Raw genomic sequence first — 21,208 nt, forward strand, 5'->3', positions numbered from 1 at the left:
TATGATCATAAAATTTTATTCAAAGATTAAAAAATATAAGATTCAATTATAATAAATAAGGAAAATTGATGTGTGGAGAGGTTTGAATAGTTCTAGGGAGTTGGAGAGGAGATTGGAACAAAATCCTGGAAAGAGAAGAGATCGCATTAGTCTGGCTTCCCCTAAACTCAGGGCCAACCCCTCTTCTCCACCTGGATCTTCACTAGGCAAAGAGCCTATGATGCAAGACAAGTCCATCCCCCTCCCCCCCACTATACCCTTGAACCCCTTTCATTGTCAAGTGAGGTTTACCATGGCCTCCTGCCTCTCCAGCCAAGTGGCCACAGGATTCTTACAGATCCTCTGTGGGCCTGGAAGGCCTTGTCCTGTATAGAAGGCACACTCATCATCCAGGCAGCCTTCATAGAGGAGTCTAATGGCTTCCAGCCATGCATTTAGTTGCTGGCATAGGGCTAGGACAGCAGGATCTGGGGGTAAGTAGTTGAGTAAAATAAGTATGGAGAGAAGTAGATCTTTTTGACTATTCAATCCAAAGGTAAAGTTGGCACAAAGTTTTGATCTAAAACTTCCCCCCCTTTTTATTCCCCACATGGAGAATGGATGAAGCTAAAGGGAGACAGAGAAGGAAAGGTAGGATAATTTTGCTTCATTATTTAAAGGAGGGACTCTTTCCTCAGTATTCAGGGGAGTGCCTTTGCCTACCCAAACCCCTTTTATCTGTCCTTACCTGTAGTGCCCATGGGACCTCTTAGGGAATTGAGGGAATGGAGAGGAATGCTGCCACAGAGAGGGCATTGAAAAAAAGTCAGGTTGGTAGAAGCTGTGGTATACATGTCAAAGTTAGGTTGCTGGATGAGTTCTTGAATGCCTGGACCCTCAGTGGAGATGGGGTCCCCAACATCAGGGTGTTGCTTAGATCCTTGGGGGCTGGAAATTGCAGAACCATGGTCTGAGGATTCCATAGTACAAGGAATCACAGCCAGCTTGGGAGTAATCATTTGAAGGTGTGCCATGCCACTCTGATGGCTATCTTCTGCCTTAGCCAGCCCTTCTACCTCCTGTTGTAGTAGCTGCTTCAAGATGTTGATGCGCTGTAAATAAGACATACATAAGGTCATGAGACTGCTCAGTCCCTGTGACATTCTCTTGGAGGATGGGGCTGCCACCCCAACAGCTCTAGGGCCTACCTCATGTCTGCTCAGATCCAGGCACCTCTTACTGGATGAAGTTGCTGCCCCCACATCTTTGGGACCCACCCTATATCTGCTTGGTTTCAGGGACATCCTGTTGGAAGGGGTTGCTACCCCTGTATCTCTGGGGCTGGCCTTGTGTCTGCTCAGGTCCAAGGACATCCTGTTGAGAGGAGTTGTGGGGGAGGGTTTCTCAGGCTCCTTCTCCAGGCTTTCCCAGCTCTCTTCATATAACTGCTTGACAACAATCTGCTCCTGGGGAAAAAGTACAATGGGAAAACTAGGAAAATGTCAAAAGAGACCAAAGAGGAAGGGAGTGCATTTCTCCAAGGCAAAAAACTTCCTAAGTAGCTCTCCCTGAGATACTGTTTGATTCCAAATGTTGTATTCATTACAAAATGGCAATAAGGTTTAAGGGACAAAGGACAAAATAAAATCCCCAAGATTTGCTTCTCATGAGAAAGGGCCATAAAATACTTTAACCAGAAATTTGCTAATTAAGGAGGACACATGAGAAAAGCAGAAAGGGTTTCTTTGGAGTAAACTCATAGAGCCAGGACTTTGTTAGTCAACAGCTCCCATCCACTCACCCTGCACAAAAAGCTGGCTTCTCAAAACAGCCTGGTAGAGACAGGCTTATCACACGTGACCAAGGAGATGTCAATACAATGACCCACAAACTCTTAGCAGAGGGTATGTCAGACCGCCCAAGGGCCACACTGCTTTGGTTCTCCCTGCTTCCAGGGCTCCATTCTTTCTGGAAGTAATTCCTGCTCTCTTACCTGCTGAATACTGGGAGTTGGAGCACGGGTGGCCTGAGGAGTCTTGGAGAAGACAGCCAAACTACGTACTACAGAGTAGGAGGTCTGTGGAGAAATCAGAGAGCGGCTAGAACTTATAAGGCCAAACAACTTACACTCAGGTGACTTCCTTCCTTAATCCTAAAACCATGTAAGTACAAACCAGAGGTTTTGGATGGGTGACAGGCACACGATTGGCCAGTCCAAAGGGTGAGGCATGGCTTATTTGACCAGGAGTGAACTGAATGAGAGGGGAAGAGGTCCAAGGGAAGCCAGGGCTATCCTGTGAGAGAAGAAGATGAAGAAAAGTGGGACAGAAAACACCAATTTACCTTACTGATAACTTAAGATTACTCTGAAGGGAGACAGATATAAATGAATTTCCCCTAGAGTCTTCATTTTAGGAAAGCCTGGGCCCAACCTGTCTCAGACCTAGTCCTCTGAACCATGAATACCCTTCTGGATACTGAAACTATCCTACCCACCTGCATAGTGCTACCTGCTATGGGGGAAAAGTCTCCCAAAAGCTGGAACTTTCTGTCTCCCCCACTTCCAAATATCCTTGCTCTCTACTCTCTAAGATCCTCTCGACTCCCCATCTCACCATGGGGGAAGGGACTTCACGTGTTCCTTTCAGTGGCACTTGCTGAGCAAGACTTCGGGTTTCCTGTCTCCTTTGGGAACTGTCCACCATTTCAGAGTAGGCGGGGACCGTCGGCTCTCCTGGGGTTTGGTGAGCTATGTAAAGAATGACACTCATTCAAACATTTATTATATGCAGTGTACTGTGTATGAAGGTAAAAACAAATAAAACAAAGAAAGGTTAGACTATGGACACAAATGAGAATGAGAAATCTAATAGAGGGGCATAGAGTGCTGAGGCCAGATAAAGGGGAGAAATCACTTCTCAGGGAAGTCTTCATAGGTTGGTTCTAATTGGACTGAATCTGGAAGCCTGAGTGAGATGTTAGGGGATAACATGATGAGTGGATTAACAAATTTCACAAGTATTTATTGAGTGCTAACAATGGGATCATTCCAGTGAGTTGAAAATGTTGACCTAATCAGTAGAACAAAAGCTTCTTAAGAGCAGGGACTATTTTTTCATTTTGTCTTTGTACCCTTCTCCTCTTCTACCCTGGGGGCCTAGCATTGTACTGTTCACATTTTAAGAACTTAATAAATGCTAATTAGATTGGAACTGGTATTTAATATATACTTATGTTAAGGCTATGAGGCAACTAGGTGACCAAGCAGGGTGCCTGGCCTGAAGTCAGGAAAGATTCATCTTCCTGAGATCAAATCTGGCCCAGAAACTTAATAGCTGTATAACCCTAGGAAAATCACTTAACCACGTTTGCCTTAGTTTCCTCATATGTAAAATGAGCTGGAGAAGAAAATGGCAAACTCCTCCAGAATCTTTGCCAAGAAATTCCCAAATGAGGTCAGGAAGAATCAGCCATGACTGAATGGCAACATGTTAAAACTATATACTAGTCAGTTTAGGCAAATTTTCAGAAGCAGCTTGCTAAATTGGGGGACTCTTCTCCTAAGGAGTGAAGAGATGAGTGGTAATGATAATCACCTCTACTTCTAGCATAGGAAACTTTCAGAATGCTGAACACTTGGGGACAGAGAGAATGTTAGCTAGGAAGAGCTATGATCATGTGCTATCTGACTCCAAATTTTGATAATTCCCTATGATCATGTTCTATCTGGCTCCAAATTTTGATAATTCCATTTTACTTCTATAATTAGCTATCTCATTTTCACCTCACCTGGTAGTCTTGTTCCCGAATCACTGCTCATCTGGGTCCTGATGTCAGAGAAAACAGGAGTGGTGAATTACTATTCTGTCACTTGGGACTATTTTCCTGTGAAATACAACTACTGACATAGTCCAAGGCACCCCAAGGTGACTCCAAAGAGTGGGAATTTCTGGTGACACATCAGTCAGACCCAGACAAAATCCAGACCCCTGCTCTGGAAGAGTCTGAGGAAGCTGACACCATGGTGGAAGCCCTGCTTCTTTATTTCCCTTCCTCCCCCAAGATCCTCTGATTATTTGAGTGGTCAGCAAATGGGCAGACTGATAGTAATGAAGAACAAGTTGTCATTCCTTTTCATTGAGGTACTGTACTATTCCTTCATGGACCTGTATTTATTATGGAACAAGCCACTCTGAGCCCAGGCCCACTCCTTACTGGCTGTTGACATTTCTTTCTGTTGATTCTTCATCTCTACTGAAGAATGAAGATCTGGTATGATGTCCTGGGGTCTGGACCTAAAGTAGAATAGAAAGGGGTTAAGAGTACAAATCCATCATCTACCTCTAAATCTCATCTCAAACTTCATTCCTCTCAGGGCAACAATTCAATATTTACAAAATCTTTAACTATGTGCAAAGTGCTAGGGGATACAAAGAAAAATGAAAACAGGCCCTGACCTCAAGGGTGGGTTTCAGGGCAAGTGAAAGGAAGAGGTAATAACATGTGTTGGCTCAAGTTCTTAAAAGGCTCCAGAGAGGAAGGAAGACATTCTATGCAACGGATGGTCTGTAGATACAATGCTCTCTACTGCTATCCTGCTTGAGACCCTGCTATTCCCCATGACTACAGAGCCAAGGATGACCTTACTTCATTCTATTTACTACTTCTTCAGACCCCCAGGTTCTAGCACAGTCCTTTGAACATAAAAGGTCTTTAATCATGCTGACTAGAGCCAGCTTCTATTAATCTAGTTCCTATTAAAGGTCTAGAGTAGGATTCTTAAATTGGGATCAACTAACAGGTCCATGGGAAGACTTCAGGGAGTCCATGAACTGGAATAGGGGAAAAATTTACCTTTTTATTTCAACATAACTGGTTTCTTGTGTAATCTTCTGTATATTGTTTCATGTGTTTTATTTTCTTTTATTTAGTTTTTAAGATTTTATTTTATTTATTTTGAGTCTTACAATTTCCCCCCAGTCTTGCTTCCCTCCCCCCACCCCCCACAGAAGGCAGCCTCTTAGTCTTTATATTGTTTCCATCGTATGTTTCATACATTTTAAATCCTAATTCTAAGAAAGAATCATCAGACACCATCAAACTGCCAAAGAGATCTGTAACGCAGAAAAAGCTTAAGAACTTCTTCTGCTCTAGAGCCCGAGCCCTGGCCCCTTAGAACTGTGGCAATCTCTTGAGCCTACAGCTGTTGAGGTATGCATGGTCTGGCCCACCAGGCCCTGGCGTTCAGCCATGAAAACTCACAAAAGTGGACAGAACTCATTCTTTCTGTAGGGGTCTTGGGGAAACCCCAAAGACCTTCTTAGCCTGGGAACTGAATCAACACGAGACTCCTCCTTCCCCCCACTTACCTGCACCCCACCGGGGGCACCATTTTGGTTTTGGTTTCTTCGGATCAGCACTCTTTGGGCCAGCCCAGTCTGACGGCCATGACCACCGCCAGTCACCTTCATAGCGGCCAGCACGGTGGCCAAATCTGCGGGGTCCACTGAAGGGAGAAAGGTGACAGGCGGGGGGCTGGGTATGGGGCGGCGGGGCCTTGGCTCCAGCGCCAGGGGGCCCCGGTCCCACACTGCCATCCCGGGGACCCCTGGGGCTACTCACGCAGTCTGGTGTCTCTGCCGGCCGAGGCCGACCTCGGCGTGGCCGGCTCCCGTCTGCCCGGGCAGGCCACGGCCGCGGGGGCCCCGCTTCTGGCCCTGTTGGCAGCCGTCACGTTCTGCCCCACAAACACAGAGCAGATTTCCTCCAGCGGGGCCCGGGGGCGGGGGCCTCCCTTCAAGCCCCGAGCCTGCTGCTTGCGCCTGGGGCTCACCAGCTGGTTCCCCGACATCTTCTTCTGCACCAACCCCTGGGGGCAAGGAAGAACAGAAATGCGGGGTTCGCTCCTCCCCGCCCCGCCGGGGCCGGCCCGGCCGCTGCTCACCTTTGGGTCCCGATTCTCCTGGCCGGGGGCTTGGGACCCCCCATTAGAGAGAATAGGGCATTTCCGGGCCAGCACGGGGATCCTGCTGGGGGAGGAAAAGGCAGTTTGCAGGGGGGGATCCATCCGGCCCGCGCTGGGGTTCGGCACGGGCAACTCCCGGGGGCGTAGGCCCCTGCCCGGCCCCTCCCCCACGGGCCCCCAGAGCCGGGCACCTCCCGCACTCAGGCCGTACTCTGAGCACGCTCCCGGCTCCGGCCCGGCCGCTCACTGGGCCCGGCGCCGCTTCAGTTTGTAAAATACCCCTCCCCGGCTGCTGATTGGCCCGCCGCCCTCCGTGCGGAGCGTGGCCCGGACCCGGAGGCCAATCAGCAGGCAGTGGGCGTGGCCCTCCGGCGGCCGCGGAGAGGGGCGGAGCGCCCGTCCCTGCCCCGCCCGCCGGGGTGGGCGGTTTCCCAGGGGCTGCGCCCTAACGGCTTATCCGCTGGCCCGGAGCCTGGGGGGGGCGGGAGGCCCGGAGAAGCCGTGGCGCGGCCGCGCGCCGTGGGAAGAAGGCGGTGGCGGTGAGTCCCTGGAGATCCTGCGGGGGGCGAACGGGGGGAGGGGCAGTGACAAGTTCCCCCTACACCCGGCCGCGTGACCACCGGCCTCGTGACGTCAGCCCTGGAGCCATTTTGAAACGCCCTCCGTGGGCTTCTGGGGGAGCGGTCGCCGAGACCTGTGGAGCGTCCTGGTGCGGCAAGCAGAGGCTGCCTTCCTCCGAATCCTTCTGTGGCACCCCTGGGCTCACCAAATAAAGTACAGAGAGATGGAGAGATAGAGAGATAGATACTAAAGTAATAAAATGTATAAAGCAATATAATTATATAAAAATAGATATCCTATAGATAAGAAATATATAAGGTAATATAAATATATAAAATAATACATAATGAATATATAAAATATAAAGTAATACAAATATACAGAAATATATAATATAATAAACATATAAAGTAATATAAATATATAGAAAATATATAATATGTAATAAATATATAAAATATAAAGTAATATAAATGTACAGAAATCTATAATATAATAAATATATAAAATATAAAGTAATGTTAATATAATATAATATATAAATAGATTAATATATATTAAAGTATATACTAAATAAAGAATATATGATATATATGTATGTATATACTTATACATGTATGCATATTTTATTTTTCCAATTACATGCAAAGGTAGTTTGCAACATTCATCCATTTGCAAGTTTCTGAGTTCCATAATTTTTCTATACCCCCCCACCCCATGAACAATCATAAAAGGTGTACAGATCCAATCCTGTTTTATATATTTCCATATTAGCTTTGCTGTGAAAGAGGAATTAGAACTAAAGAGAGGGAAAAACAAGAGAAAGAAAGAAGAAAAAATAAAAGAAGTTTTAAAAAGTGAGCATAGTCTGCTCTGCTTTGCTCTGCATTCAGACTCCTTAGTTTTTCCTCTGGATGTGGATGTCCATAGCAAGTCTTCCCAGATCACTGGACTACAGAGAGGAGCTACGGCCATCATAGTTGAACTTCTCTCAATGTTGAGGTTAGTATGCACAAGGTTCTCATGGTTCTGCTTCCTTCACTCAGCATCAAGTCATGTACTTCTTTCCATGCTTCATGCTTTCTTACAAAACAGCAGTTAACATTCCTGTACCAGAATTTGTTCAGCCATTCCCCAGTTGATGAGTATCCCCTCAATTTTCAATTCTTTACCATCAAAAAGAGCCATTCTGGGGGTGGCTAGGTGGCGCAGCAGATAAAGCACCAGCCCTGTAGTCAGGAGGATCTCAGTTCAAATCTGGCTTCAGACACTTAATAATTACCTAGCTATGTGGCCTTGGGCAAGCCACTTAACCCCATTGCCTTGCAAAAACTAAAAAAAAAAAAAAAAAAAAAAAAAAAAAAAAAAAGGCTGTTCTGAATATTCCTGCACAAATAAGTCATTACCCTTTTTTAATGATCTCTTTGGGATTCAGACTGCTGGATCAAAGCTTATGCAGGGTTCTATAATCTTTTGGTCATAGTTCCAAATTGCTCTCCAGAATGATCAGATCAGTTCATGACTCTGAAAAACAGCCACATTTACCACATCTTCTCCAACACTGATCATTTTCCTCTTTTGTCATTTTTATCCTATCTGATGGGTGGTACTTCAGAGTTATTTTAATTTGCATTTCTCTAATCAATAATGACTTGGAACATTTTGCCATATGACTATAAAAAGCTTTCATTTTTTTTAGGTTTTTGCAAGGCAAATAGGGTTAAGTGGCTTGCCCAAGGCCACACAGCTAGGTTATTATTAAGTGTCGGAGACCGGATTTGAACCCAGGTACTCGTGACTCCAGGGCTGGTGCTCTATCTGCTGCGCCACCTAGCCACCCCCAGCTTTCATTTCTTAATCTGAAAGCTGCCTGTTCATATCCTTTGACCATTTATCAATTGGAGAATCTTGTAAATTTGATTCAATTCTCTATATATTTTAGAAATGATCCTTTATTAGAAACAAAGGCTGTGAAAATTGTTTCCCTGCTTTCTGCATTCCTTCTAATCTAGGTTGCATTGGTTTTATTTGTGCAAAACCTTTTTAATTTAATATAGTTGAGGGGCGGCTAGGTGACATAGTGGATAGAACACCAGCCTTGGAGTCAGGAGGACCTGAGTGCAAATTCCACCTCAGACAATAATTATCTGTGTGACCTTGGGCAAGTCATTAACCCCATTGCCTTGTAAAAAAATAACAACAAAAACCCCAAATTTAATATAGTTGAAATTATCCCTTTTGCAATTTATAATGTTCTCTCTCTTTTGTTTGGTCATAAACATCTACTCTCTCCATAGATCTGATAAAGTCCATACTGTATCTGTCTTTATTGAGAAGCTTCATGTTTATTCAGCTACTTAGCGATGTGCATGGGTATGTCCAGGGCCAGCTCCTGAGAGTGAGTTACACATATTTTTGGTACCTTTGCCACCAGAGATATGTATGTGTCCTTGCTCATTAAATGGGTTTGTTGGCTCTCCAGTGAACTCTGACCTGAAACGTTCTGTGGCATCCGGAGGTATTTTTAGGAGGCTTTTCTGATAAGGAAGTTTACAGATTTCTAAGGATAAATGTTATAAATTTACCCAGGAAATTGTGTAGCTGGATCTCTTTTAACTTGTCATTCCTGAGATAAGTTTTTGTTATAAAAGTCCGAGTATCTAAGAATAAAGCTGTAGAGTTTGTATCACAACCTTACGTGTATGTCTCTATTCACTGGTGATGCTAAGGGAGGTCTTTAACTTCGATTTCCTCAACTGTGTACCATTTTCCACTATCCTACTCATGGGATTTTAGGAAAGTTATAAGGTACATGGATATGTGTTATCCTGGCCTTCCATCTTCTATTTCTCTGCACTGTTATCCCTCTGGAACTTTTATTTATTCTGTCCCCTAACATTCTGTCCATTTAAAATCTTACTTTATCCTGCCTATTTCAAATTCCACCTTGTTGAAGCCTTTTCTGAACTGTAATTTATATTGCAGTTTGTTCAGAACTCCTTTATACTCTTACCACCCTATATTAGCCCCACAAATGTCCACAGAGAGAGAAAAAAAGAATTTATGACTGTTCTAATCAGAAATGAGAGAGGACAAGATTGCTGAATTGTCCCAAGTGCATTTCTGGATTTTGTTGCAGTTCAGTTAAGTCCAACTTTTTGTGACCCTCTTTGGGGTTTTGTCCTTCTCCAACTCATCTGACAGATTAGAAAACTGAGGAAAACTGGGTTGAGTCACACAGCTAGTATCTGAGGTCAGATTTGAATTCAGGATTTTCTAACTCCAAGCTAGTGGGCTCTGTCTACTGTAACACTTAGTTGCCCTTGCATTCTGGAAAGAATAATGCTAACATTCATGGTAATTAATACAAATAGCTTTCTCTGGTCCTGTTTTATCATCATTACAAGATCATAACTGTTGTGAAGATAAAAGTCATATTCTTTGTAAAATTGCCCAACAATGCCTATCATAAATATACATTATTCACTTAAGTGTTTGTTGAATGAATACATGAATGATGGCTCCATTGAGGGTAGTTGGTTGAGCCAACTGCCTGAAAAACCGGGGATAAGTTCAGAGCTTCACAACCTCATTGAAGAAAAGGATGGAAAAGGATTCAGAGTTGGGGAAAGGTCAACTGAGGGAGATCCATATTGTCTGCTCTGCAGGGGGACTGGTTCTTCTTTGGAGAATCAATCGATATTTATTAAGAACCTACTATGGACAATAGGGATACAAAGAAAGGCAAAAGGCCACTCAAGTACTCAAGAAACTCACAATCTAGTAAGAGGGAGGATCTGGGACTGGGGAGAACTGTATAATGTCCACCTTCCAGCCTGTCCAGTCATAGGGAGGAAGGGGTCCTAAGACCATGAGATACTCAGGAGGAGCGAGTTTCCAAGTAGATTCAATAATGCTGGAAAGTATATAACTGTGAAAACAATAAGGAACAGCATAGGAGTAGAGGGACAGAGAGTTCAGACTGCTTCTTGTTGGTGGAAATAAGTAGCACTAGAATCTTCCCTCTAAGATCCTTCAGGGTTTGGAAAATAAGTTGGGCTGTTCAAGAGAAGGGTTACACTGCTCAGAGATAACAGATGAGTGCCATGGTACTGAGTTTCTAGCAAAGGGTTTATTTTGGTATCTTCCCATTTCTCAAGAGTCAGGGTCATTCTTTGGATCTATAGAAAGTAACCAAAGATTGAATATTCATGTGACTTTTAGACATAGGTCACATTTGTAAAGTTTCTAGATCTTAAATTTATTGAAAGCTTAGCTAGGAGAGGTCTCAGGACTTGTGGCAATGAGATTTTTCTCTGGTATGTGTCTTCAGTCAGCTCTCCATCAGGTTTCCCAAAACTGCAGGAATTTGTCATTTTAGATCATTCCTGGGAGAAAAGAAATGGGAGAAGGGAAGGGGGTAGTAACTCTCCAAGGTGTTAAGGAGGATGGGGTGGGTGTTAACTCTAAGGGTCTCTGAGAAGTTTACCAGATGGCTTTCCTGAAACAGCAGAGTTCTCATATCTCCAATCAGCTTGTGGATGTATGTGTGTAGTGGGGAGAGGTTTGGTAGAATAGATAGCAAATTGTCTCCCAAAATGACTGTCAAGCCTTTTGGTATTATACAAAAAGTATCACATTTTTGTCCATATAAAAGATACTTAAATTTTTCTGGTTCCCAGTTATTGGCTAAATGGGATGGTGAGAATGGCTTGGGGGTGCATCCTTCTTCTGTATTCTTAAAATACAAGCTATGTTCTTTACAAGAACTATGATTCTACAAATATTTTATTTCAGAGACTGTGATGAGCATTATCACAATTTAGGAAACGGGGAGAGATCATCCCAACAAACCCAATAGTGAGATTTTTCTAATTAGAAAACAAAGTACAGATGGTTCTCAAATTACACAAATTCAATTTTACTAAAGAACTCTAAAAGAAATCTGCATTGCCAAAGAGCACCTGTTAATTTTACTGTGCTCTCTTTCAACTCCTGCCCCTTGTAGCCTCCCTCCTCAAAAAAATTAAAATTAAACTAAAAAAAAAATTTCCATGTGAAAATGGAAGAACTGACATGAAAAAGATGGCCTCACCTCCTTAAAACGGCCTGTACTAAGAGAGGAGACAATTTCTCCTCTCTATCTTCCTCCCACTTGTTCCTATGTGTTCATGTCCAGCCCCAATGTGTCTGGGTCAGCTTCAATGTGTCTGGTTCAAACCCTCCCCTCCCAGTCCCCTCCTCTCTAATCCCCACATGACTGGCCTTGCTCTTAGTGTTTCTCTTCTTGCTTTCCCTAGACCTTATCTGTTCTTTTTTTTTTTTTAATTTTTGCAAGGCAGTGGGGTTAAGTGACTTGCCCAAGGCCACACAGCTAGGTCATTATTAAGTGTCTGAGGCTGGATTTGAACCCAGGTACTCCTGACTCCAGGGCCGGTGCTCTATCCATTGCACCACTTAGCTGCCCTGACCTTATCTGTTCTTGAACCATATGCTAGCCCCTTCTCTCCACAAGGGCTGATGATGCAGCCCCCTTTCTTTGTCCCTCCCATCCCAAGTTCTCAGGCAAATTCGTATTATGTAAAAATCATTTTACATAGAGGTCTGTAAAATGTCCACTTTTTTAAAGTGAGAATTTGTTGTACACTAAAGAATTTTTCTTGCTGCTAATTAACCTGACCTCTGCTCTGAGGAATGGCCTTGGGGTTTGCTTTTAGGGGAAAGATAATTGAATCTTTGCTTTAAGGAGTTACAGCTTTTTCTTTGAATTCTGTATATGAATGAATTGACTGGGTTGGGGTTGGGAGTGGGAGGATCTTTCATGGGTCTTTTAATGTTAAGGAGGAAAAAGCTTCAGTTTACTAGTGCCCCTTCCTGTGTATGTTCCCTAGCAAGTTGTGTTGATCTGTTTTGCAGAGGAATATGGTTATTTGCAGTTACAAAAACCGGGGAATAGTAAACCTATCAGTGATAACGAGTATAGCACTAAAACTAGACATCATGGAAGGCATTGCCACAGTTGACTTTTTCTTGTTCCCTGGCACAGGGTTCTTTTATTAGTAGTCTCCTCCCCAACCTTCCTTGGCCCTTGAGAGCATTATCTAGCCTGATGGTGACCACAGAATCATGTCAGGCTCCCTGAATCATATACCCATATTTCCTCTTCAGGTTTGTTTTAGTGAAGACACCTAAAACCCTCTCCCACCATTCTGTCCCATCAGGCTCTGAGTCAAAGAGTCTCTTTTGATGGTAACTTTGTTTTATTTATGATAAAAGCAAAATGCAGAGATTTAGCTGAGATGGGGAGGGGATCCTGGACTACATATACTTCCAGGTTGCAGGGTAGGGAGGAGTCATCTTTACATCAATGGGCTCACCCTTTGGTGGGGAGGGGTGCAGTTAGGATGGATACTAGGCTGAAGATATGCAGAAGGATTGTACTCATATAGTAGGAGGATGAGGCCCTAGGCCAGGAAGATTAGAGAATGCGTCCACAGCACCAGCTAAAGGGACGGCCCCACAGTTGGGGCATTACATTACTTGGGATTTGGGGTTTGGTGGGAACTAGGCCCCAAGCACCATGCAGGGTGGAGGGGCCAGTTCTGACCCCTGATTTGGAAGTTTAGGGAGAGGATAGTAGGCATCTTTGGTTCATTGAAGGCTTAGTAGCTGTGAGTAGAAGACTTATCTACTTCACTCCTCTGCTCCTTATGGGACTCTGTCACCACCTGCTGGAAAGAATAGGCTTAGTTGGGGTTGGGATCTGTTAGCTCCCATTGTCTGTCGTCCCCCCCCCATCATGAAAATGGGGGTTTATCCCTCCCTGTCCTAAAAAAAAACCCAGCAGCTTTTACTCCATTTTCCCAACATCCCAACTCCTTGTTGCTGTGACTCAGAAATAAAGAATTCTGAAGGCCCTCAGGGTCTTCCCAACTCACCTCTCCATCTCTAGTTTCTATGGTCTTGATCAAAACCATCTTTCGGGAGTGAGAGTCCAAGGGAGGTTCAGGCTCAGACACTTAAGAAAGCAGAGTATGGAGGGGATAAAGAAGTGGAAGGGGAAGGAAATAATCATAATATTTTACAGCATTTTATAGCATTTTCAGGTTTTTAAATTATTTTACAGATAACTCATTTGACTCACAAAAGAAATCTGAGGTAATGTGCTTATAGTGTAAAGAGCACAATTTGGTCATTAGAGACCCAGGTTTTGAATCTCTGCTTTGGCTAGTTATGGTACCCTGAAGAAGTCCCTTAATTCTTTTCAGATTCAGTTTTCTCATCTAGGATTAGGGATAAATATATCTGTATTGCTTACCTCAGTGTATTGTTAAGCAAGGGCTTTCTAAAGTTTAAAATGTCTTAGAAATACGAGCTATTAAGTGAGGGGTCCAAAATCATATAGTCACTGGTAGACCCTGGGACTTGAGCCTGAGCCCCCTCCAAAATAGATGTTGTTGACAAGATGGAAGCTATGAAGGGCCCAGGTGTGGAGGGGAGGGACTAAAATCTCTTTCTTCCTTGGAGAAATAGGGAATAGAAGTTCTTCTGAGTTATAAAACAGAGCTGAGATGGGGGCCCTAAAAAGAAAGTTAGTATGGTATAATTGAGGGAGCCTGGGGTTTGAAGTCAGAGGATCTGGACTTGACAGACTCTATTCCTTATTGATCTTGAGCAAATCACTTCTTGTCTTTAAGGGATTTCAGTCCAATTGTTTAAGGTCCTTTATGACTAAATCCTATGATTCAATGGAGGAGGAAAATGAAGGCATCTAGAGGTGGAGAAGATGGGGTGAGCACAGCTGATGTGTATGTCTGTATCTGTCACTCACCAGATGTTTTCATGCTGAAGGAGGCAAAGGAGTGGATTGGCACAGAGATCCTGTGAAAAGGGTGAGGGCAGTCTGATCAGTGATGGAGCATTCTTCTATCAACCTAGTCTCTCAGCATCTTCAACCTCTTCTTTTCTCTAGTCCTTTAGCGACTCCTTTCTATCTTTCTTCCTTTCCTTCCTTCATTCTTCCCTACCTCCTCTTGCTTCCTTCCCTCCTTCCTCCCTCTCATATCTTCACTTACTACTATCCCCAAACCTGTCCCCTCTTCCCAGTCCCCCAGATCTTCCTTGCACCTCATTTCTCCCACCTGCTCTCCTCTCCCTCCAGCAGCTTCCTGTAGGTGGCAATCTCAATGTCCAGGGCCATCTTGACATTGAGCAGCTCCTGGTACTCGCGTAGATGCCGGGCCATCTCCTCCTTCAGCTGCCGGAGCTCATCCTCCAGCCGGGCTGCCCCGGCCTGATATCCCCCAGCCTCCAGGGCAAACTGCTCTTCTAACTCTCGGAGTTGCCGAAGCAATGCCTCGTTCTACCAAGGGTAGGAGAGCAGCTCTTTACTTAGCTACTCCTTCCCCTGTTCTCCTACCTCCCAAGTTTCAGGTAAACCCACAGAAGCCCCAGAATCTAGATGGCACTCACGGTCCCCCGGAGCCCATCCACTTCACAGGTTAGGCTCTGGATTTGCCTTCGGGACTCATTCATCTCCTGCTTGGCCTGGCGAAGAGCCTCATGGTTCCTATTGGCTGCATCTGACAGGTCTGCATACTGGGTAGAGTGAAGGAGTCCCAGTTGAGAATGCGAATTCTAGCCTCCACCCGCCCCACCTTGCTCTTCCAACTCTCCCAGTCCTTAGTCCCTCTTCTCCTGGTTCCCCAGCCTCTGGGTCCATACCTTAGACTTGTACCATTCTTCTGCCTCCTGCAGGTTCTTTACCGCAATGCTCTCATACTGAGTGCGGATATCTCTGAGTGCAGCTGTCAGCTCCGGCTTCACTGTGGCCTCCACCTCCACCTGCACTTGTTGGCTCTCCAGGTTCACCTGTAGGTCCCTCAACTCCTGCCACCCAATGACCACAACCCATATTTGCCCACACAAATCTTCCCTCCAGATGTGTGCCACACCCAACAGGTTAGAGCTTCTCCCAGGCCAACCATTCTAGTAATAGGAAAGCCATCCAAGAATAGACAAGGTAACCCCTAAATCCCTGAAATATAGACAGAATCAGCCTCATGTAACCCACCATTTCCCCCTCTTCTTCCATACCCCTTCCCCGTAGAAATGAGGAAAAGAAGAACAAATAGCAAAGGTGAGCAGGTAGGGGTGGTTAGAAACTCAGTGAGGGACAGGATTATCCTTCCCCCTGGGGCTCTCCTCTGCTTGCTTGTAGGGGTACAGTTCTGCTGCTCACCACCAGATGGTGCCTGGGCGTGAGTGAGCACTCCTTCTACAGTAGGGGCAGGAGGCAGCTCTTCCTTAGCCCCCCACCCCCCACCATAGACCCTTGTGAGCATTAATTAGATCCTGTCCTTTCCCCTCCTGCCCCCCCAACCCTCTTGGCTATCCCTGCTTCAGATGCCCATGCTCCACCTCCTCATGTAGTTTTTTGAGGAATTCTATCTCATCCATCAGGGATTCAATCTTCCTTTCCAGCTCCAGGCGGGACAGTGTTGCATCGTCCACATCCTGGGGGGGTGGGGGGGGGGAGATTGTGAAGAGGGCAGTGAGTTGGTGAGATTCAGTAAGATTATATGATATCTACCTTAGAGATCCCATCTACCTCCCCCATCACCAGAGATCACTGACTCTTTGGGGAAGAAGAATGTGCCCAGTAGGAAAGGTGCCCATAGTGATGCCAACAGCTTGGGGATTTCAATGGATGAACTTCCAGGATGCTGTCTGAGGGCCACGCCCTGCTTACCTTCCGGAAAAGCACCAGATTATTCTCTGCATCTTCTCGTTTATGTATCTCTTCTTCCAGCCTGACAGGTACAATAGTAAGAGACTGAGTTCAGAGTCTTTTCTTTGATTCCTTTGGCTACCACTAATACAAAAACTAGGGATTTGGGATAGCCCAGATCACAGAGTTAGAGGAGGAACCCCTCAAGAGGTAGAACCCCTATGAAGGAGTAGATATGGAGGGAGACAGGAATGTGCCCAAGGAGACTCAAAAAAGGAAGGACTCAAATCCAGACAGCATTACTTCAAGCCTGGTGCTCTATCCCTGGATCAGGGTGAGCCACACCCTAGCTCTGTGTCACTTAGACAGAGGGAGGACAAGGGAGAGTGGCAGAGCTACCTGCTCGAGGTCCCCATCTCCTCCCATGCCCCAAGCCTCCCACACTAACTTCCCCCAAAAGAATCCTATCCTTTTAAGCTTCATGTTCCTTCCTCTCTCCCTACCCATCCCACTCTTTGGGCCCCTTCTCTTCCCTGTGCCAGTTCCCTGACCTTTGCTTGAGGGCAGCCAGATCCTCTGCCAGCCCATCCCTCTCCACCTGTACTCGGTCCCGATCTCGGCCCAACAGCTCCAGCTCCCGACGAAGTTCCCGGAGCTCCTGTTGGCACAGTTGGTCGGCCCGGGCAGGTTCTTGGCCTCGGACCTGACTCAGTTCCCCCCGGAGGGCCGCATTCTGTTGCTCCAGGAACCGAACTTTCTCGATGAAGCTGGCAAAGCGGTCATTGAGCTCCTGCAGTTCCTGCTTTTCATTACTTCTGGTGGCTAGGAACTCCTGGTTCAGGGCCTCGGCCAGGGAGAAGTCAAGGCGCTCTGAGGGCAAGCGTAGGGACCCTACTCCGGCCCGGGGTCCCCGGAAGCTCCCCAGGCGGACAGAGGAGCCCGGGGATGGAGAGGTCAGCAGGCGACTGGAGAAGCGGGACCCTGAGGAGTAGGAGAAGGACCCTGGGGACAGTGAGGGTGGTGCCCCAAAAGTGCGTCGGTATGAGGTGGAGCTGGAGCTAGTTCGAAGGCTGGATAAGTGACTCATGGTGGCTGAGGACTCTGGGTCCACAGAGCAGCCAGGAGAGCCCGCAGAGCAGCCGTGGGGGGTGGGGAAGAGACACCGATGGAGCCAGAGGCTGCTTTATAGCCCAGGCAGGCGTGAGGGGGGGCTGGCTCCTCCCACTGGCCTGACTGCTGAGTCTGAGTGGAGGCCATGTGGGAAGGGGCAGCTCCATCTCCCTGCCAGCTTCCCCTCCACTCACCTTCTGACCCAGGGCCTGGCCCAGCACTTCTCCCTTGGGGTATGTGCCTTTAGCCCTGGGCATCTGATGGTGAGCAGAAGAGATGGGACCCCCATATGGGACCCCAGATACTTTCCAATGGAATTAGTCTAAGTCAGCTCTTTTGTGGCCAGACTGCCCGGTGCTATAGGGGTTGATCTCTGCTCCAAAAGAAAGAAAATTGAGTGAGAAGGGGGATACCTGTGAGGGTATGTGAGAATGTTGTGAAGGGTTCAAGCTGCAGGTGTTTAATACAGAAACAGAGATGAAGGAAGGTATACAGGGCCCCCCTTGCCTCTGGGTGGGTGTCAGAGGGATAGGAGAGGTCAGCCCCACCCAGACATGGTAAGCTTGATCCTTGTTTCCAGCATGTAGGTGCTGCTTCATTCCTCCCCTGCCCCCCACCAGGTTAAGCCAGAATGAGGTGCAAGGGACTGCAGCTAGGCTTTGATATGTGTGTATGGGTATAAAAATCATCAGAAATGGGTGAGGGGTGGATGCCTCCCTGCTCCCTAGGGCCCTGTCAAATCTGCCTGGCGCCAGCCCCACTGCTAATGGATAAAAGGCTTCCCCCACCTTCCCCAGCTCCCACTTTGACCACTTTATTCTGGCCATAGCTGCTAGCCGGCATGCCCAGTCTTAAAGACACAGTCCCTGCAGAAGCATACTGACCCATATAACTGCATTCATGATGCTTTGCCCCAAGCCCTGAGACCCTCTTCCCTCAGCTCCTTGGAGGACTGGGAGAGGGGGAAGGAACATTTGGGCTGCTTCAGGTCTGACAGAAGCTTGTTGAAAGGGGCCCATTTCTCCATTGTCTGTCTGTATGATGCTCTCCCTCCTCCCCAGCTCTGAGCCTTTCTGTCATAGGCTTTACTGGAAGAGGAGGAGAGTCCAAAGATGGGAAGGGGTGGAGGAAGGAGTGAGGGGAAGGCTGGCTCAGCTGTCTTAAGAACAGGAGGGGTTCAGGCAACTCCTGCCAACACTTATCAAGAGAAAGAGGTTGAGATTGATTTTCAGTCTTGAGCAGTCAATAGGAGGAGGCTAAACTGGACAGGGAGAAAATGGGCAAAGACAGAGATAAGGAAGGAAGAGGAATGAACCAGACTGAGGTAGAGAGGAGAAAAGGTAATGGGAATAGAGCTGTGTATACACATCACAGCACATTCTGACAGGAGTGTACCAAAAGTCTTAGTGCTGGTTTAAGCTTTGAGTTAAAAAAACTGCATTAAGATTTTTGGGACACTATCTCTAATATAAAGCCTATACATATGCACACATATAACATATATATATATATATATGTATATATATATATATATATATATATATATACATATACACACACACAGACACACACACATATATATAATAAAGATCTGGATATGGCCTTTAGAACTGATCACTGAGACAGGTAGTATGGTGTATGAGAAAGAGGGCCAGGTTTTAATCAGAGGACCTTGGATTGAATTCAAAATCTGTCATTCATCTGCATGACCTTGGCCAATAAACTTCTCCTCTCTGGACCTGAGTTTCCTCATCCTAAAAATGAGCGTTCTAAGGTTCTTCCTGCTAAAAGCTCTAAATCCTAAGGAACTAAGCCAGACAAGAAGAGCATTGTGGGATGGAAAGAGAAATGATAATAGCTCAAATTTAGAGTGCTTTCCAAATTTAGATAGGGTAGCTAGGAGGCAGAGTGAATAGAGCATTATAACTGGAATCAGGAAGAGCTGAGTTCAAATGTGACTCAGACACTTGCAGAATGACACTGGGCAAGTCACTGATCTTGCCTCAGTTTCCTTTAAAATGAACTGGAAAAGGCAAACTACTTCAGTATCTGCCAAGGAAAACCTCAAATGGGGTCACAAAGAATCAAACACAAGTGAAATGATTCAACAATAAGAAGATTCAATACAAGAGGGAAAGGAAAAAAGCATTTGTAGAGCACTACTATTTGTCAGTCGCATATCCCCATTTTATAGATGAAACTGAGGCAAATAGTGGTTAAGTGTCTTAGGGTCACATAGCTAGTAGGATTTGAATCTGAGGCAGGATTTGAATTCAGATCTAATATGACTTGAGGCCCAGGATTTTATTCATTGTCCCAGCAGACTGCAAGTTCATTGAGGCAGACAGGGAAAAAAGTCTTATCTCCATTTTATACATGAGGAGAAGGACCATAGAGAAGTAATCTGTCCAGATGGTAGGGGTTGGAGTTGGGATTCCAACTTAGATTTTCTGAGTTTAAGCACTATGTTGTACTATGTCTCCACAGGAAGTAAAGACCCAGATCTCAGTCTAGCTCTGTCCCTAAATGGTATGAGTTCACCTTTCTCTGCCTCAGGGCTTGGTGAGAATCCTCTGGAAGGTCCCTTTTAGCTACAACATTCCATGACAATCATGAGGAATGAGCCTTGGTCCTGGATTGATGTTTTCCCAAGTACTTGGTTTTCTAACATCAATATCACTCACTGATTGTGTGTGTGTGTGTGTGTGTGTGTGTGTGTGTGTGTGTGTGTGTGTGTGTTCACTGAAAGGTCAGCCTTCTAAGGCTCAACAGTCCAAGGTCAGCCAACTGCAGGGAGATGCTTCTCTCTGCCCATCGGCCTTTGCATTTCCTCTGAGAGCAGGCCAACGCCCAGACCCGCTCCAATCACTATCTTTTCTTCCCTCTACTGGATGCTTGTTCATATTCTCTCTCTCTCTCTCTCTCTCTCTCTCTCTCTCTCTCTCTCTCTCTCTCTCTCCCTCCCTCCCTCCCTCCCTCTCTCCCCCCCCCCACCCCAGGTCCCCTGCTCTATCCCCTTCCTGCATTAGTCTCTCCTTGTTCAGCTATGAACATCTCTCTATTATGGGATTGGTTTTGTGGCTAGAGAAATAGAAAGGGAGGGAGGTGACCCCAGTCATTTCATCCTTTTCCCTCTAATCTTCCAAAGAATAGAGAATAGAAGGGAAGGAAATCCCAGTCTCATCTTCTTATTGGGGGGGGGGGGCAGGAATGCCATTAGTATTCTTGGCATAGCCCTGGGCATACCAGGGGAAGGTCTGCTTCTATGCCCCTCATTATTTAAGTGGGGTCTCAGTCATCAGAAAAGTGAATTCTTCCCAAGTCATTCAAATTGGAACTAGCATGTTTTAGGGAGGAAGAAACCAGATTGCTAATTATCTCAAATGAAAGGCTTCAAGGAGATCCAGGCTGCTACCTAGTCCATGAAACAGGGAGACAATGAGGTATGGGAATGGAGAAGATGGAATATCCTTACCCTCCACCTTGTCTTCTCATCAGGTAGGTACAACTACCTGAGAAGGGAGTAGTAGCAAAGGGGCTACTAAAAGGGTTGTTTGTCCTTTGTTTCTTGAAGGGGACCAGCAAAGGAGTAGTTTGACCTTGGGGATGTTGATAGAGGAAGAAGGTAAAAAGTAGATTTTGGCCTTTTCTGAGACCTGCCTGGGATAAAAGACCTCAGGAACTTCAACAGTCAGCTAGTACTTATTACATGCAAATTCTAGGTACTAGTGTACCTCAATACTAGGTCCTTGGTCCTGGGGATACAAAAACAATAAAACCATCTTTATTCTGATGGAGCTTACATTCCACTGGGGGAGACATGGATGTATATACCTTTATGCACATATATATGATAAATATAA

The 21,208-nt window shown here is 45.7% G+C and overlaps 2 protein-coding genes and 1 long non-coding RNA gene across 9 annotated transcripts in view; 1 reads left to right on the top strand and 2 right to left on the bottom strand.

The window, feature by feature from the left end:
* Positions 1-6,392, bottom strand: TROAP (trophinin associated protein). Of its 5 annotated transcripts, none has more exons than XM_074226004.1 (13): positions 6,156-6,388; positions 5,924-6,005; positions 5,602-5,848; positions 5,349-5,485; positions 4,195-4,274; positions 3,769-3,806; positions 2,595-2,728; positions 2,154-2,273; positions 1,973-2,056; positions 1,188-1,445; positions 728-1,091; positions 292-467; positions 1-125 (listed from the first exon to the last, which is right to left on the bottom strand). In XM_074226004.1, the coding sequence occupies exons 3-13, from the start codon at positions 5,828-5,830 to the stop codon at positions 93-95; spliced, it is 1,653 nt and encodes a 550-aa protein (XP_074082105.1). In that variant the 5' UTR covers positions 5,831-5,848; positions 5,924-6,005; positions 6,156-6,388; the 3' UTR covers positions 1-92. The 5 variants fall into 5 exon arrangements, with proteins under 5 accessions (XP_074082105.1, XP_074082104.1, XP_074082102.1 ...); XM_074226003.1 differs by having other exon boundaries at positions 5,924-6,008; XM_074226001.1 differs by having other exon boundaries at positions 5,924-6,390.
* Positions 6,312-21,208, top strand: part of LOC141514861 (uncharacterized) — a 22,197-nt gene continuing 7,300 nt past the window's right edge. The window contains exons 1-2 of the long non-coding RNA XR_012476133.1: positions 6,312-6,483; positions 7,399-7,507. This is a non-coding gene — a long non-coding RNA (uncharacterized LOC141514861). The remainder of the gene's footprint in view (positions 6,484-7,398; positions 7,508-21,208) is intronic.
* PRPH (peripherin) lies at positions 12,712-17,401 on the bottom strand. Of its 3 annotated transcripts, none has more exons than XM_074225997.1 (9): positions 16,787-17,388; positions 16,257-16,317; positions 15,926-16,021; positions 15,230-15,394; positions 14,978-15,103; positions 14,647-14,867; positions 14,337-14,386; positions 13,444-13,523; positions 12,712-13,236 (listed from the first exon to the last, which is right to left on the bottom strand). In XM_074225997.1, exons 1-9 carry the CDS (start codon positions 17,320-17,322, stop codon positions 13,168-13,170), a joined length of 1,404 nt encoding a protein of 467 aa, XP_074082098.1. In that variant the 5' UTR covers positions 17,323-17,388; the 3' UTR covers positions 12,712-13,167. The 3 variants fall into 3 exon arrangements, with proteins under 3 accessions (XP_074082098.1, XP_074082099.1, XP_074082097.1); XM_074225998.1 differs by having other exon boundaries at positions 12,714-13,233; XM_074225996.1 differs by having other exon boundaries at positions 13,151-13,250; positions 16,787-17,401.

This window comes from Macrotis lagotis, chromosome 2 (genome assembly GCF_037893015.1).
Source record: "Macrotis lagotis isolate mMagLag1 chromosome 2, bilby.v1.9.chrom.fasta, whole genome shotgun sequence".
In the NCBI taxonomy this organism is placed as follows: domain Eukaryota; kingdom Metazoa; phylum Chordata; class Mammalia; order Peramelemorphia; family Peramelidae; genus Macrotis; species Macrotis lagotis.

Excerpts from the sequence above, each read along its gene's own strand:
- TROAP (XM_074226000.1), bottom strand. The coding sequence starts at position 6,046 with ATGGATCCCCCCCTGCAAACTGCCTTTTCCTCCCCCAGCAGGATCCCC. Across the intron at positions 2,729-3,768 it reads TTCGGGAACAAGACTACCAG|CTCACCAAACCCCAGGAGAG; the intron begins GTGAGGTGAAAA and ends TTCTTTACATAG. Across the intron at positions 468-727 it reads AGGTCCCATGGGCACTACAG|ATCCTGCTGTCCTAGCCCTA; the intron begins GTAAGGACAGAT and ends ACTTACCCCCAG.
- PRPH (XM_074225997.1), bottom strand. The coding sequence starts at position 17,322 with ATGAGTCACTTATCCAGCCTTCGAACTAGCTCCAGCTCCACCTCATAC. Across the intron at positions 16,318-16,786 it reads CTGGCTGCCCTCAAGCAAAG|GCTGGAAGAAGAGATACATA; the intron begins GTCAGGGAACTG and ends TGTACCTGTCAG. Across the intron at positions 16,022-16,256 it reads ATCTGGTGCTTTTCCGGAAG|GATGTGGACGATGCAACACT; the intron begins GTAAGCAGGGCG and ends CCACCCCCCCAG.